Below are 16,826 nucleotides of genomic sequence, written 5' to 3'. Positions count from 1 at the left end.
TAAGACATCACAACCACAGCTAGAACAATAACATATAACTATAAGACATTACAACAACAGCAGCACAATGACATATTATAAGTCATCACAACCACAGCCAGCACAATGACATATAATCCTGTTTAAAAAAACTAAACTTTTCCGGTGAGTGCCTTGTGCAAAATGGCTAAACTATATACAGTGCATTCCCCAATTCATACTTCCCACCAATTTGTTCAAGGCACTCACCGGAAAAGTTTAATTTTTTTAAACAGGATTTCGCCTCAGGTCTCTGAAAATTGTGAGACCGAGTTTCATTCGCCGGCTAGACTAGAGCCTGCCACCATTACAATAATTTTAAAAAACAACATTTTAGCTGTGGATCAAGTTACTATGAGATAAAATCTCTGCCAACATACCTCCTCAAAGTGATCTTTTAGAGACTTTTTCTTCATTTCCATCTCCTCAGCCAGGTCGGCACTAGCTTTCCCTGGCGTACCGATTTCGTCTTCTGCATCTTCGCCCAGGAAGATTCGCTCATCGAAATCACCAACACTCAGTACATACTCCTCATACCGGCTATTCATAACTTTGCTGAAATCACCAAAACACACACTTAATTAATCTATGTACTATTTGAGGTCATTAACAGCTGCTGTAGAGTTGTGAATATTTAGAAATGCATGCCAAGTTATTTTAATCTAATTAAAATTTTTAGTTGTTTTGAGGTGAAATATTTTGAGATCAACATGTTTCTACTTAAATTTGGGCGTGAGGGCTAGGATATTTAAAACTTTAGACTACTGGATTAATTTTGGATAAAAAACACATTTATAACTTTTTCTCACATATTTTTACTTAAATTTGGTTTTTAAATACATAAAACAAAATTCATATATGAAAGAATAAGCATTATTTACTTGGGGTTTTCTCATTTTTATTTTAATGTTATTTAAAATAATATCTATTTTTCCAATCACTGTATTTTGCTGACCACAATTTTTGTTGGAAACAAACCACAATTCATATCCCAATATTTCGTGATTTTCGTTGATGGTAAAACAGTCAAATTTATTATCAAAATAGCGGTTACAATTAGCTATGAATATCTCGCCTGCAGTATCCTAAAGGTTAGAAAACATTTATTGAGCCTGATGCATGGTCGGTCTCGGATCAATACCCATTGGTGGACCCATTTGGCTATTTCTCATTCTAAGCAGTGCACCATAACTGATATATCAAAGGCTGTGGTATGTGCTATCCTGTCTGTGGGATGGTGCATATAAAAGATCCCTTGCTACTAATGGAAAAATGTAGTGGGTTTCCTCAGACTACACGTTAAAATTACCAAATGTTTGGCAAGCAATAGCTGATAATTAATAAATCAATGTGCTCTAGTGGTGTCGTTAAACAAAACAAACATTAAATTTATTGGATTTGTGCTCAATTTTTATTTTTATTTTAAATTAATTTTTGAAAAATAACACTGAAATTTTGCATTCATGGTCTTATTTCATTATCATTCTACTTTGTAATTTTCTACTACTAAAAGTTTGTTTTTAACAAACCTATTCACTTCAAAGTTTCCTATTTCCAGCATTGCTGACAAAGTTTCAACTTTTCCCTTTAAAATCTGAAAAACAAAAACATAATTTAAAAAAATATTTTGTCTGCCAGAGCACAGATGTCTAAAATAGTATTTCATCCTTAATGCAAAAATTATTCTTGTATTTTAAAATCCAACACATTATACGACACCAACCACACTTCTATTTTAATGTTATTCTTAATGTTTATTCATCCCATGTTTATTATGTCGATTAAAAAATTTAAAAAATGTATCTATATGTAATATATATATATATATATATACAGTTAAACCTGGTCTAACGGTCACCTGTACATAACGGTCACCTGCCTATAATGGCCACTATAAATCCCCCCAATGCGTTTCCTTCTTTATTTGACCTGTACATAACGGTCACATGTCCTTAACGACCAGCGGTCACTATTTTCCACCCAAAATCACAGGTTGAACTTGCTATAACGGTCACAAGATAATCGTCGTAAAGACGTTTTTTGCTTTATGTTTTGACGCTGGTTATGTCTTTACTTTTTCGGTCATCTTAAAAATTATAAATTAAATGTGTTTATATGGCCATGTCATGTAAAAGCTTTGGGTTTATTTTCTGTCAAAGTAAAGTTCCATTGTAATTCTCTGATCGTAATTGAAAAACAAACGGACACTCAGTAACTTCCGTTACTGGTGGGGTAATTCGATTGGTTCTCAGCATCCTTACTGAATAGTAGACGACTTCCCATTGGCTGTACATAATGTAATCTGTATGTATGGTCACTCTATTGAGTCTCGAGAAACTAAACAAATGAGGTATTATGTTAGGTGTTTCATTGTGTCTAGCCAGTCATGATTGTTAAATAAACATGAATTGTTGAAGGCGGCGGTCATTGCAGATGTCCCGTGTTCGGATTATTTAAGCGACTCCTGATCTTATTCAGCTGTAATCAACGGTCATACTCCACTGAAGGATTAGCAGTGACATAAAACAAACAAATGAGTCAAACATGTCACATGGGTAATAACCTTCAATTACACAAAATATCTTCTGCAAGTCAATGTTAGCGTTTGTGAAATATATCAACGAATATGCAAAATGCCACCGAAAAATCGTACTTTAATGTTAGAACAGAGAATCGACGTTAAACAAATCTGAGAAAGGCAATTTAAGTGCGCGAAAGATCGCCGATCATTTTGGTGTAGGACGTTTTCAGATTAAGTCTATTTTAAAAAGGAAAGCTGATGTTCTGGCCGATTTTGACAATAATGTTTCAGCCGAAAGAAAAAGGCAGAAGAAAGCAACAGGCAATGATGACATAAACAAGCTAGTGTGGGAATGGTTTAAAAATGCGACATCTTTTTTTATGACAGTTGTGATATTCTTTAATATATGGGTTCTAATTTTGAACTTGTATATAAGGGTCACCTCTCTATAACGGCCACTTTTGTTAGGTCCCTTGGACAGTTTCTTCTTTCTGTTCATCATTATCTGATAGGCCAAACTATCAACAATGTATATTAATATAAACTGTTGATGGATGACAATAGATAGGATTTCAACGACACAACTGATTTGAATTCCCCCAACCCAAGTTTTATGTTCCACATATATCTTTATCAGTTACATCCTTCACTGGAGAAATGTTAGTTTATATATTCCAATTCATGTTTGGATACCTGTATCTGCCAAGGAATAAACTTAAGATTCTAGCAGCACATTGTATTTGAACAATTCTTTGACACAATATTTATTGTGCGTATACACCAGTTTGGATTCACAGAATGGAACATTTGGTATAAATACAATATTCTTTAAATTGGTGGATTATCAATAATTCATTATTTGGGTAAAACATAGACACATAGAATTAGTTGATAACAGTATTTTTGTTATGCTCCCCCAAACGTCCAGTTTCTCTGTTTTCGATTCTTGATGGTGAGAGCAAAAATATTGAAAATAAAAGTAATTTCTTTTAGGTACATGTGAATTATCTAGCCAGTTTTGCCAGTTTCTCTATATAGAGAGATTTAATACATTTTTAATCTTTACTCAGTTTAACTTGCCATCTTGAATGTCACGTCCTGGCTCAAAGTTTGAGGTGGTTATTTTAATCATTTAATACAACCATTCATCATTATACCTTTTATTTATACTTGAAACATTGAGAAGGAGGAGAATTAAAACGGATTTTTATTTCTGAAAAATAGTTTTTAAATAAAACTAACTTTTATATGTCAAATCAGACAGGACGTGACATTAAATATTTAGAAAAATAATTTAAGATACTAATTATGATATGAAAGAAGGGAAAGTAATATTTTCATTTGCAGTATATTTTAGATATGATGTCCTGATACCTAATTTTTAAATTTAACATAACAGTAATGAAATATTACCAAAAAACAAATGTCACGTCCTGGCTTACAAAAATTATTTTTTCAAATAAAACTGTCATTAACACCCATAAAACGTAAGTAAATTGGCAATAAAAGTATATTTGTATGTGCTTAAGGGTGTTAATTCTAAGCTATAATAAAAATTTAGTATAACGGATCATTTTGAAATTTTCACACCCATGGACCAAATACCACGGAATGGCCGAAATGTGTAATGTCACACTAACTGGTAATGTCTTTTACAAAATAACAAATTACAAAACTCTATAAGAAAAGGAAAGGAAATATTTTATTTAACAATGTGCACAACACATTTTATTTATGGTTATATGGCGTTGGACATATGGCCAAGGACAAAAAAATAATGAGAGGAAACCCGCTGTCGGCACTTCATGGGCTACTCTTTTGGATTACCAGCAAGGGATCTTTTATATGCACCATACCAGACAGGATATTAAATACCACGTCCTTTGCTACACCAGTTGTGGAGCACTGGCTGGAACAAGAAATAGCCCAATGGGTCCACCGAAAGGGATCGATCCTAGACCGACCGCGCATCAAGTGAACGCTTTACCACAAATCTCTATAAGATGCAAACACCACCTGCAACTCAATAAAAATAATACTAGTAATAAAGATGCAAATAAATAATATCCGGCCATTTCGTTCTGTTGATCAATGCAACTTGAAATATATTTAGTTAAATAGTTTATTATATTATCACGTCATTTATGTGGTTTTACAAGTCAGATTGATCAAAGAGAAGCGCCTTGTCGTAAATTACTTGTTTACACTATGCATACAGGAGTTGGTCGGAACTGATGTCACTTCACCCCAAGCTAGAGTACTGGACGCCTCGAAAACAAAAGAAAATGGCTGCCCCCAGTTAGCAGGAATAATCACGTTTTTTTTTTTAACTCTAAAATTACACATTTATCATTTGTTAAAGTGTCAGTATGTGTTGGTGGTCCAGGTATGCATCTTTCCAACACGTTTGAGTTTACTCTCCCTTTAACAACCAATTTTCATTGTACATGACCTTCCTCAATCCTAACTCAATATTTCACGACTTTCCAGGCCTAGAAAATGACAGTTGTAAATTACACACAACTTTCCACGATTACCATGACCCGTGTGAACCCTCATACTCCAGTTGGCGATTTTGAGGAGAGTCCGGCAGTCTGAGGCTCGCAAAAATCATATAAGACTCTCTAGCTTGGTTAGCATATGAGCCCGGCTCTAAATTTCTTCCAACTTTTATTGGGAATATTCACATACTCTTTTTTGTCAGTCAGTCTGTGTTAGTGTAATGTCGTCTGATATATTTTTAGTGTTTTACTTAATGGCATGAATATTTTTCAATACCAAAATTTCTGTATTTTGAGGTTTACCCAGTATAGTAAATCGGTACTGATACTATACCGATACCGAACGATATACCACCCAGCTCTAAAATAAAGTATAGCAAGTATTGTTAAGAGATCAAATATTGCAGTTATCATTAGAGGTAGCAGAAGTGGTGGTCTCCATTGTTAAAACCACTGTACTTACTTTGCGGTCGAAGAGTTTCTTTATGTGTGGTTTCCACCAGTGTTCTTTGATAGTCTTCGCCTCGACGACCAGTCCATCATGTTTCTCACAAAGCAGTTTAATAACACACGGGGGTTCAGCAGGCGGCCTCCAGTCTCTCGAATGATAGCCACTCGGTAGGCCTGAAACAAACACAAGACTGATTTCCACTGTAGAATTTAAACAGTACTCATCCAGAGCTGCCAACCCTTAGCCACAAGTGAGAGTAGCATACTTGACAAGCTGAGCGTAGCAAATGATATTTGAGCGTAGCATGGCCGAATGTCATGAACAACAGCAAAAGAAAACACCAAATAACACCAAATGACTACGTCATTGTAACTGTAAATGACTGGGTCGTGCAATTTTTAGCATAGATAAGGCTTGTTGTCGGTTAAGGGATACGGACATACCCGAAATGTAACGAATGTTGTCAAATAAGTCGGGTGATTTGAACAGGATTATGAATTACCAGAATTTTGTTTTTAAAACAGCATCGAAATGCAATAAACCCAAAATTAACTGTCGTGCGATAATGTGATCAATACTAAATTTCAATGCTTATATTCTTATTTCAAATTAAAATTAAAATTACTCTATTCCTAACTGGCATACGTTCACATACAAACTTCTATATTCACGACATGCAAGAGTAACATAACTAAAGAACAGTTCTTTGAAGGTTTTACAGTATGCGACACTGGGGTCAGCCTACAGTAAAACTACATGTCGGTTATTGAATACATCTTACTGTAACTGTTTTAAAATGGTTCTTAATCCGCAAATTATACTTTTATATGTTGGAATAAAAAATTGAAAAAGCCACAGAAATGTATTCTGTAGACCTATAATTTGTGATAAAGATAAAACGTATACGCTTGCCAAATAAAACAATTTGTTAGCAGTTATGTTTATCTGTTGCAAAAGTTATTACTGGTTTTCATTAGCGTATCATACTTGATTTTTTTCAACTGAGAGTAGCAATCTGGGCATGAGCGTAGCAAATGTCGACTAAGCGTAGCAAACTACGCCCAAAGCGTAGCAGTTGGCAGCTCTGCTCATCAACTGAGCAACACATCATAATTCATGGAGGGTGGCTTTACTGAACCCACATTCTTGTGTCTGTAAATGTGGAGAGTTGAAAGTGGGTTACAAACAACAAATAATGGCCCCCATTCAGAATGTATGCAAAGCATCAAGTGAAACCATAACCAGTGTTCGAGATTAACGGTATCCCGATATCCCGGGGATACCAGAATTTAATTTTGGATACCAGACTTCAATAAAACAGTATCCCACCGGGATACCATATAATGTTGTTTTTTTGTTTTTTAATCCTGCATTTTTATTTTTCTCTGAAACAATGAAAGTCATTATTTACTGGTGAAGTTAAGTGACAGTGTCGTCCAAGTTTATGAATTTCATTTAAGTGGGATACTAAATTCTTAGGTGGGATACCAGATTTTAAAATGTTAGTATCCAACTGGGATACTGCCCCAAATTTTTAATCTCGAACACTGCATAACCAGGGCTAGCTCTCACCAAATGAATTTTTTTTTAAACTTTCATATAGTTGTGGTAACCTATAGGTTTTTGGGTTTTTTTCTCCAAATTCTGTATTAACCCACAGGGCTAAAAATTTCAGAGAAGAACTATCAACAGTGTCAGTATATAGCATATGCTACTAATTGTATAAGGATTAAAAAAAAAAAACCTTATTATTTACTGGAAAGAATAACCAATTTGTCAGTAAAAAACCAACAACATTTTTTTTTAGTTGTTGGTTCCATTTTTTCTTCACAGTCGTTTTTAGGTGTCTTACCAGCCCCAAGTTAGCCAGCAAACGTTTCGCAAGCTATCTGATTGGTTTCCAGTGTGGCCATTTGGTTTACCGTGAACCGCACAAACCAGTCTGGCCGACGTTTTTCCGCTCGGTCTGACTGACGCAGCCCATTACTTTTCGAAGATTGCTTGTTCATAAACAGCGTATGGGATACTTTTGCCGAAGTATTTTGCGCATTGGTTCAGTGTTTGTATTGATATTACTGAAGCACATTTCCACAACCGACAAAAAGATGTATTGATGTAAAGAGCAGGTAATTCAAGGTTAGGAACATAATATCAGCTAACTAACATAGGAATGTCTGATGTATTACTAAATTTGAGAAAACTTAATTACTGTCTATTATTATGTAAGAACTGAACAAACATGTTCCTTTCAGTTCTCTTCGTTGGCAATTTGGTTCATAGAAATGGGCCAACCACCACTTGGCTCCATGCCAGTCTCGATAAAGCCAGGGGTTCTAGAATATTCAGGGCTAAAAATTTGGCTTTTTTCACAAGAATCCATGTGGATTCCCATGGAAGCAGTCCACAGGAATCCTCCGATTCTAAACATTTCCAGTGAAGAACTTTATCAACAGTGTTAGTGCAGTGTTCTCGCTGCTCCATTTAAGCGGGGCGCCCCACCCCGCTATTCCATTTTGCCGCCCTCCTTTCACGTTCCCCACCCTCCTTTATTTTTGAGCGCCCTCCTTTATTTTTAAGCGCCCCTCTTTATTTTCCAGCACCTATCTCTGCTATTTCCAAATGCACTTTTTTCCACACAAAAAACAACGATCAGTCTGCATACTGGACATCAAAGGAAACAAGCCGCATTGTGTACGAAAAAGCAATTGACGAAACATTTACGTCAGTTACCGTAACGTAATTTAACAGTATTTTTAACAGCCTCTATTTTGTCCAATATCTGTATCCATTTGTATGTTTGATAGACACAATAAATGTTATATTTTATGTAAGCAATGAAAACATTTTATTTTTTACGGATTCGACAATCTCCGATTGAAAAAACCCCTCTTATTTGGCGCCAAATTTGTCATGTGATCAGAACAGTCATTCTGTCTTTTGTTTCCACTAACTATCGTTTGATATTTTGTCCTCAGTTGCAGATATAATTGGTTGAAACTGATGATTTTTACTTTCTGTTATTCTGTTTATTCAGCAGTTCTTTATAAAATATTGTAAACTTTTCATTTTGAGGGGATATGAACGCTTATAAAAACAACGGAAGTGGTAGTGTTTATCATTAAAATCACTTATCTTGAGTGCCAAATAATATATACACCGTCTTTACAAAAACGAAACTACTTTTTATCAGCTGGCGATAATATTTTATCACAGCGATCGATTCATTCGATGAAGATGGAAATAACAAAAATGTATCTGACATTAGGAGATCACTTGACAAACATCTTTATTGTTTTTCGTATATCTTGAAATCTTTATTAAAAATAATAATATTAAAACTTTGATCGGTCCAGCAAAACCGGAACTGTCCGTGAATGTCAGACCAATATCATCTTTGGTTCAATTAAAAGAGTCTTTTCATAAACCCCATTGCACTTTTTTGTAGGCAAAATAAGGAGTATGTCTTTTCTCAAAGTCTACCAACACACAACAATATAGTAACCAAACTACTCACTGCGCCCCCCCCCCCCCCCACCCTTTTTCTTTCTTTTCGTTTATTGGTGGGTTGGGTTTTTTTAGGGGTGTTTTTTTAAGGGTGTGGTGCTGAACGGCCACCCTCCTTTAATTTTCACCAAGCGAGAACTTTGTAGTGTAGAGAATTATGTGTCATATGCTGCTAACTGTATATGGATTAAAAAATAAAAAAACCTTACTATTTACTGCAAAGAATAACCAATTTGCCACTGACAGTTTATTCAATTTTAAAGCAAAAAACAACAAAACCTAACAGGTTTTTTTAGTTGTTTGTTCCATTTTTTTTCTTTACAGTCAGTTTTTTTAGGTGTCTTACCAGCCCCAAGTTCAGCCAGCAAACGTTTTGCTAACATTAGCAAACTACTTGATTGGTTTCCAATGTGGCCATTTGGTTTACTGTGAACTACACAAACCAGTCTGGCGGACGTTTTTCCACTCGGTCTAGCCAAATTCTTAACATACAGCAATTTTGAGCATGCCTACAGCAATTCTTAACCAGTAACTTTTGAAACAAATATAAAAATGCAAAAGGTTGTCTCTTCAACCAATGACAGTAATATTTATCCAGCGTCATAAAACTGTCACCTGTAAAGTGTCTGACCTGTGACGATTCATATCTCAACAACGACGACTGTTGCCCGTGCCATCGTTCAGTTCAAGCCCTGTAACACCATAAATGGTTTATGCAAACTTTTAATTCTCAGAGGCCAGTGCACGTAATTTCAAAACCGTATTTCAAACATTGATGTTACCCATTCTAAGTTCATATTAATCATAAATAACATTCATCATTCACTGACCCGAGAAACCCGAATTGAGCAGATCTTTGCGGGCACCAAGCAGAGCGTTTGCATAGAACCAGTCTACACAGCACAACAGCAAGTGGTACGAATTCACCAGATCATCACTGATTGCAGGGAAATGTCCTGAAATAAACAACCATGCATTCAATTATAATTCAAATTTAAAATACTCTGTTGCTATACATGCTTGAATTAGTCCAAATGATATCATGTGACTTTAACAGTAAACGATATGATTCAAAACGTGAATCTCAATCCTGTGTCACTTTCAACAATGCTTAGAAAACAAAGTAGATCATTTCAGCCGTTTTCATTTGTTCATATTAATAAAATGACAGTTCAATGTTGAATCGGTAAATATTATTGTTTAAAATTGTTTGCATTAATGTACGACAGAATGTGAGAATTCCCTCATTTGAAAAAACCCACCTACATATATTTAGGAGAACAGTTTACTGCTCACCTGATTTCAAGCCATAAGAATTGCTAACATGCTTTAGTTTTTGTAATTATGTACCTTTCACTTGAACAAACATTGTCCAGGCAAAGTTGAAAACATCATTTGAAGAGCAGGGAAGTCTCCTACAATTGAAAATTAAAAGGTTAATAACAATTATGCTTGTAAGGCCAAATACCAAAAATACATGTAGTTCCAAGTACTTAACTGACCCTGTATTTACCCAGCCATTTTCACCTACCGTAAACTTTACCCCCACCCCCCACCCCCCATTTACTGATCTTCATAACAGTGACAGGATGCAGCATTTGTTTGAAATGTTATTTTATTGTACTTTGCCAAGACCAGTTTCACAAATTTTAGGAATAAACAAAAAAAAATGTGTTAAGTTATAGCTTATCCTAAAAAACGTTCAACATGTAACCAGAACTACATTATTTTGTTTGGCCTATTCACATTCCGATCAACTAAAAACATTTTTTTATCAATATACACTATAGGCATTTGTTATGCAATTCTAAAACATTAAATACTTGTTGATAATAATTTGTAAATGGTTTAGAAGCTGTCACTAAAATGAAACTAAAATGTTACTTCTCAGGGCTAAAAATTTGGCTTTTTTCACGAGAAACTGTGGATTCCCATGGAAGCAGTCCATGAGAATCCTCCGATTTTAAACATTTTCAGAGAAGAACTTTATCAACTGTGTTAATATATAGAATTCTGTATCATATGCTAATAACTGTATATGGATTACAGTGATAGAAATAAGCCAAAAAAAAATACAAAATCTATTTGTCCGCCAATATTTTCACATGTCCATTAATGAAGGGCTGGAAAATAATTGTTTGGCAGCGATTGTCGAAATGACCTATCATAAATGAAAATGTGACTCACCAAATGTTAAAATAATGTTACTGCTGTCCTTTATTAATTATGTACTGTTACACATACTAGTACGTATAAGTTTACATGATGCAGTGAATCTCCTCTAAACTGTAGCCTAACCCAATGTGCCAAATTGGGCCCAAGTACATTCAATGGATATCCAGTTTACAGGGGAATTGACGTAAGTCTTTGTTGTATTCTGTTCACTGTTAAATATGGAAAAAGTAATAAAACTGTCAAATAACAACTACAATCAAATGTGGTTAAAGTGATGCAATTTATTGTGAGGTCGGGGTGTTTTCATCATCAACCGGGTGCGTTTTCGTCATCAAACAAGTTGACGTTTTGTGAAACATTTGATATGTTGTAATTTCATTTGAAAATAAAATACGGTCGACATCTTTCCACAAATCCAAGCCAAAGTATTTACTTTGTAAAAGACACGTTAAAAACTTAAAGGAATGCTAAAGCAAGGCTTTTGGACTGGTATGCATATTCAACGATACATAATGCACATTATTGCTTAATATTAACAAGTATTTAATCGTATAGTTAATTAATAAAACAGTTAAATTTGACGGCTATTATATATAACGGGCGCAGTCAATGTATACCACCCCAGTGAATACACCCTCTGGCGAGCTGGTGGTTACTTAATACCTAACTTGTCACATCAGGAATTAGTCTTTGAACTGGAGAAACAAAACATACCTGATTTTTGCAGATGCATCGCAATGTTCTGTAATAATATCCATCCTAGTAACACAGCAACGTGTATATGTGGTTTATTTTTCAATACAAAATAAACCACCATTGTCAAAGTGTTGAAATAACTGTATTATGTTTTGTACACAACTTAACCCCCATACTGAAATAATAGTCGGAGTGTTTTCTTGGTTAATTGGTCTTTTCTTTCTGTGGTTCCTGATTGGCAGGTGTATATTTAGACGGTCCCCAGACACTGTATTTAGACAAACTAAAAAGACGTGCCTCTTTTATTAAGATCACAGGGTATTGTGTGATAATGTCAAATCATAATGGACTTGATCAGCCGTCTGCTTTATTACTGTAAGTAATTCTGTAAAATCCTTGATTAAGTAGACTTTCCCATCTAAAATCACAAAACTGACCAATTACGTAGTTCCCCCAAAAAGAAAATTATCACTTGGGTATTTTGAGTGGTCATTTTTGCTCGAACGTATCCTACCAATAGGCCTAATAACATGCATTTTTTCTTTGGATTTTTTAAAAGAAAAAAATACTATTGATATACAGTCGAGCACCGTTGTGTCGATCTTGCTTGAGTCGATATATTGTTTGTGTCGATATGACTGGCAGGTCCCGGCCGAAACGTGTATTAAAAATCATGTTTTTTACTCTGTTGAGTCGATACGATCGAGTCGATATTACGTTTGTGTCGATATATTTTTTGGTCCCTAATTAAACGATGTGTCGATAGTAAAATTATTTGTTAAAATAAATAAAATATTTAAAAGGGTAAGTATAAATTGCACGATCTATAATTAACGCTCTGACGGTATTTTGGGCATGTAACCAAACCATTGCCGACATTCCACTGTAAACAGATATGATTTGTAATTACTGTTCACATGTGAGATCAATGAGTGAAGTTATATAAAACAGTAATCAAGGTCAAGGTAATAAATGGCCTCACCGATCTTAAAATTAACCGCGGTAATCGAGCAGACGAAATGATTGTTACAGAATGCAGCAAGCCACGTGACTTATGGCTTTCATAAATTGAGGACTGGTAAAATGAACTGGGATTAAAGTAGCATTAATTCGTGGTGGTCGGTTATTTGGTTGTTAATTAACAAATAAGCGATGTCGGTGTTTCTTTAATGACACCTATTCTATTTAAGCAAAGTGGACCGTTGGTCACTTCACCAGAGCACCACGTCTGAGCCATCTAGTGAAGGACCTGGCTTATCTGGGGGGAAAACTGGATCAGATAATGCTCCAAAGAAACGTTGACGGTAAAATCCATTGAAACAAAATTAGAAGCTATCCAAGCTGTTGAGAGAGGTGAAAAATCAAAAAGCGTTATTGCAAAAGAATTTGGCATTCCTCAAAATACTTTTGTCTACATGGTTAAAAAATTCTGATAAAATTAAAGGGGCTATTGCAATTTCATCCTTTTCTCCATCTAGAAAAAGAATGCGAACAGCTAAGTTTGAAGATGTAGACGAAGCTGTATTAAAGCTGCACACCCTAGTTCCATCCAGCGAAAATAAATTATAATTTGGTTAATTTACAAACCTGTAACACACTTAGATCACGTTTTTATCAAATGGAGTGAAAAAGCAGGTTTTATATCAATAAATACCATGGGAATCTCCATGTCCCAATTGCTTGAAATAATTTTGAAAGTTAGTATTCTGATGTCACCGGTAGATGTCGCTCGAAGCACAACAATGCCTACGTCACGACAAATTTCACAGACTTGGGGTGCGTTCGTTTCACCTCTCCTGGACATGTTCCAACTGTTCTGTCCTGGTTGTATCCCCTCTCCAGATATCGTAAGACTTAGCAAAATTATTGGTTTTAAGGGTTTGTAACGTTTTGTATTGAGACACTTACTTGTCTGAACTTTATTGTTACTGAAAATGTTCACGAACTGTGAAGAAAAATCTCACAAATGAACAACAACAAATCGGATGTTGATTGCGCGAACCGTGCACGAGAAAACAAACCGAACCAAAATGATAACAGTCACGTGATATACCAACATCTGTTGGACCTCGCTTGCTTAACGTTTTTCTCTCGACAGCACGTCTTGTGAAAAAATGCAAAAAATGCATTTCGTGGTTTTACAAACATCAGGATTACCAAAAAGAACTTCAGGTGAATGGAAATGTGTATTCTAAATAATAAAATGTAAGTAAGTGCAATTTTATTTGTGAAAAATGGGGTTTAATAGCGAAAAACAACGCCGTAATGGTTAACAAATAACCTAACTAGGGTGTGTCCCTTTAAAATGGTTCAAATTAGCTAGGGACAGCAATGTTGCAATTTCTGGGGCTCACATAATGGCTAAAGCAGAAGAATTAGCAAAGAAATTGGGTAGAAATTATTTTACTTGTTCGACTGGGTGGTTGGATAGGTTTAAAGAAAGACACGACATAACTTTTAAAAAAGTCTGTGGTGAGGCGAACTCCGTTAACAATCGATCAGATGCTATGAATAACTGGAAACAGGCTTTGCGAACAGTACTCATGTCTTACAGCGAGGACGACATCTACAATGCCGACGAGACAGGCATTTTCTTTAAACTAATGCCAGACAAAACCTTAGAGCTTAGGGGTGTGAAATGTCACGGTGGCAAATGCAGTAAAGATCGCATTACCGCTCTAGTAACTGCCAACATGTCTGGCATGGATAAGCTCTCACTTTTGATTATTGGCAAATCACAAAAGCCACATTGTTTTAAAAATGTCAAATCATTACCCACGGAGTACCTGGCCAACAACGGCTTTTTAAAATTGACAAAAAATTACGTAGAGAAGGACAAAAAAATCGCAATGATTGTTGATAACTGCCCCGCCCACCCTCATGTCACTGGTCTTACCAATGTAGAACTGATATTTCTCCCCCAAAACACCACGAGTCATACTCAACCAATGGATCAGGGTATCTAAAAGTGCACTATCGAAAACATATTATTGTCAGACACCTTGCCGCCATAGAAAAAAAAAACTGAAGTTAAACTTTCGGTTTTGGATGCCCTCCGATTTTTAAAACTTGTGTGGGATAACGTATCAGTAGGGACAATTAACCACTGTTTCCGCCATGCAGGCTTCATTAATACAACTGAGTCGGCCGATCCGGAGTATGAAAGTGACCCCGACGACGATGTTCCCATGTCACACCTAGTAACCAACAGTGTGACTTTAATGGAATATGCACGTGCCGATGACAGCCTGGAACCTGTGCTCCCATGTCCGACGACAGCATTGTTGAAGAGGTGTTGGCTGCCCGGACCCATGTTGTAGCAGAACCAGAGCCAGAGAGTGATACGGAAAATGACGACACTGCCGATCTTCCCCCCGCCGTTGTTGACGTCAGCAACAGAGGCACTGGAGTTATTAACTCGATTTGTGGACAGCAGAAATTCCAATGGAAATCCCGTCCATGCTATTGGGGACTTAACAAACTTTCTGAGCTGAGTACCTTTCATGCCTTGTTCTAATGTGTGACAGACATTATTTAACAGACTTTGTGTATTAAGTGTTGTGATAGTTGTGATTGTTATTTATTCTTCCAGTGTGTATAATTGCATTTTGTTCTTAATCCTTTATTTATTTAGTAATTTTTTGTTTAATTGTCTCCATATCCAGTCATTTTGATTCCACAATTTATAAAAACTTTTAACAGATTCAGTAAGCTTGTGCACATTGGTATTATTGATTGATTACTTTGTTATTATTAATTTCAGAACATTTTTCTTTGTGTTACATTATGTTATTGTGAAATTAAATGAAATTCTTGATTTGATTTAAACAAATAAATTATATTTCATTTTTAAATTTGACATCTTTTGTTTGTAAGTTTTTATTTACATACTTGACTGAACGTTTGAGTCGATATTTGGTTAACTCGATATTTATATGCGGTCCCCACGATATCGACACAACGGTGCTCGACTGTAACTCCATTTCGTTATATTGATGCAAATTGAAATATATTTAGTTAAATAGTTTATTATACTATCAAGTCATTCAGTGTTCTCATGTCATCCCACCTTTTCCAGGGTTTGTTGATTGATCGTAATTTTGTTTTGTCATACTGAAGAGATATATGCAAATATAACTTACACCTAAATAATAAAATGATCAATGTTAACTAATATGTTTCATAATCGTAGATTAACCCGTCTAACAGGCTTTTGTTGTATCACAATACCGATGATGTAATCAGTAATTCACATAAATCAAAGGAAAACTGCCTTTTACATTTGTGGTAAACAGACAACTACTTCGTTTTTAAAAACGAATATAATTTGTTAATCAAATAAATTATTCATGTCAGCCGAGATGTTCCAAGCGGGGAATTTGGAACTCAATTGCAACGCCAAGGTATTCCGAATATTCACGACCTAAGACTATTGTGTTATCAAGACCATGTTTATTAACTCTCAAACCACAATATTTGTATAACATTTTGCGACGAGACACCACTGATTTCGGCTGTTGTTTTTCAAGTACAGCCATTGCTATAAATTATGATACTGTTCTTTAAAAAAAAAAAAAATTACATGTCCGCCGGATAACCACTAAAGTAAATTATGTTTGTCTGAGTAAATTTTCACTTACTATTTACTGGAAAGAATAACCAATTTGTCAGTAACAGTGTATCCAATTTTAAAGGTCCAAGTTTATCAAAAACGTAATTCACTATTGTTTGGTATATATGTATACCTTTTACAATATATATGAAGTATCAATAAAATAGATTTTAAAACATTTACCCGTATTTAATATATTCGCAATAAAAAGTCACGTTTCCCCCCCCCCCCCCCCCGTCACTTGCCAAAACGCCTGTCGACTCCAAGAGCTAAGTCACATGACCTCGTGACACACTAACCGGCATAATATGAAAGCGTGATTCACAGCCTTTAAGACATTTTACTGGG

At 35.3% G+C, this 16,826-nt stretch overlaps 1 protein-coding gene across 2 annotated transcripts in view; it reads right to left on the bottom strand.

Moving 5' to 3' along the window:
• The window catches only part of LOC121388249 (retinoblastoma-like protein 1), a 158,398-nt gene that overhangs the window by 121,652 nt on the left and 19,920 nt on the right, over nucleotides 1-16,826 (bottom strand). For both annotated transcript variants that reach the window (XM_041519515.1, XM_041519516.1), the window contains 5 exons: nucleotides 10,346-10,410; nucleotides 9,826-9,951; nucleotides 5,504-5,664; nucleotides 1,548-1,612; nucleotides 399-573 (listed from right to left, as the gene is read on the bottom strand). In XM_041519515.1, the coding sequence (XP_041375449.1) occupies nucleotides 399-573; nucleotides 1,548-1,612; nucleotides 5,504-5,664; nucleotides 9,826-9,951; nucleotides 10,346-10,410 (592 nt within the window). The remainder of the gene's footprint in view (nucleotides 1-398; nucleotides 574-1,547; nucleotides 1,613-5,503; nucleotides 5,665-9,825; nucleotides 9,952-10,345; nucleotides 10,411-16,826) is intronic.

The sequence above is a fragment of the Gigantopelta aegis genome, chromosome 14 (assembly GCF_016097555.1).
Source record: "Gigantopelta aegis isolate Gae_Host chromosome 14, Gae_host_genome, whole genome shotgun sequence".
NCBI classification, from domain to species: Eukaryota; Metazoa; Mollusca; class Gastropoda; order Neomphalida; family Peltospiridae; genus Gigantopelta; species Gigantopelta aegis.
Note: the sequence above shows the minus strand (reverse complement) of the source record. Positions and strands in the feature narration are given on the sequence as shown.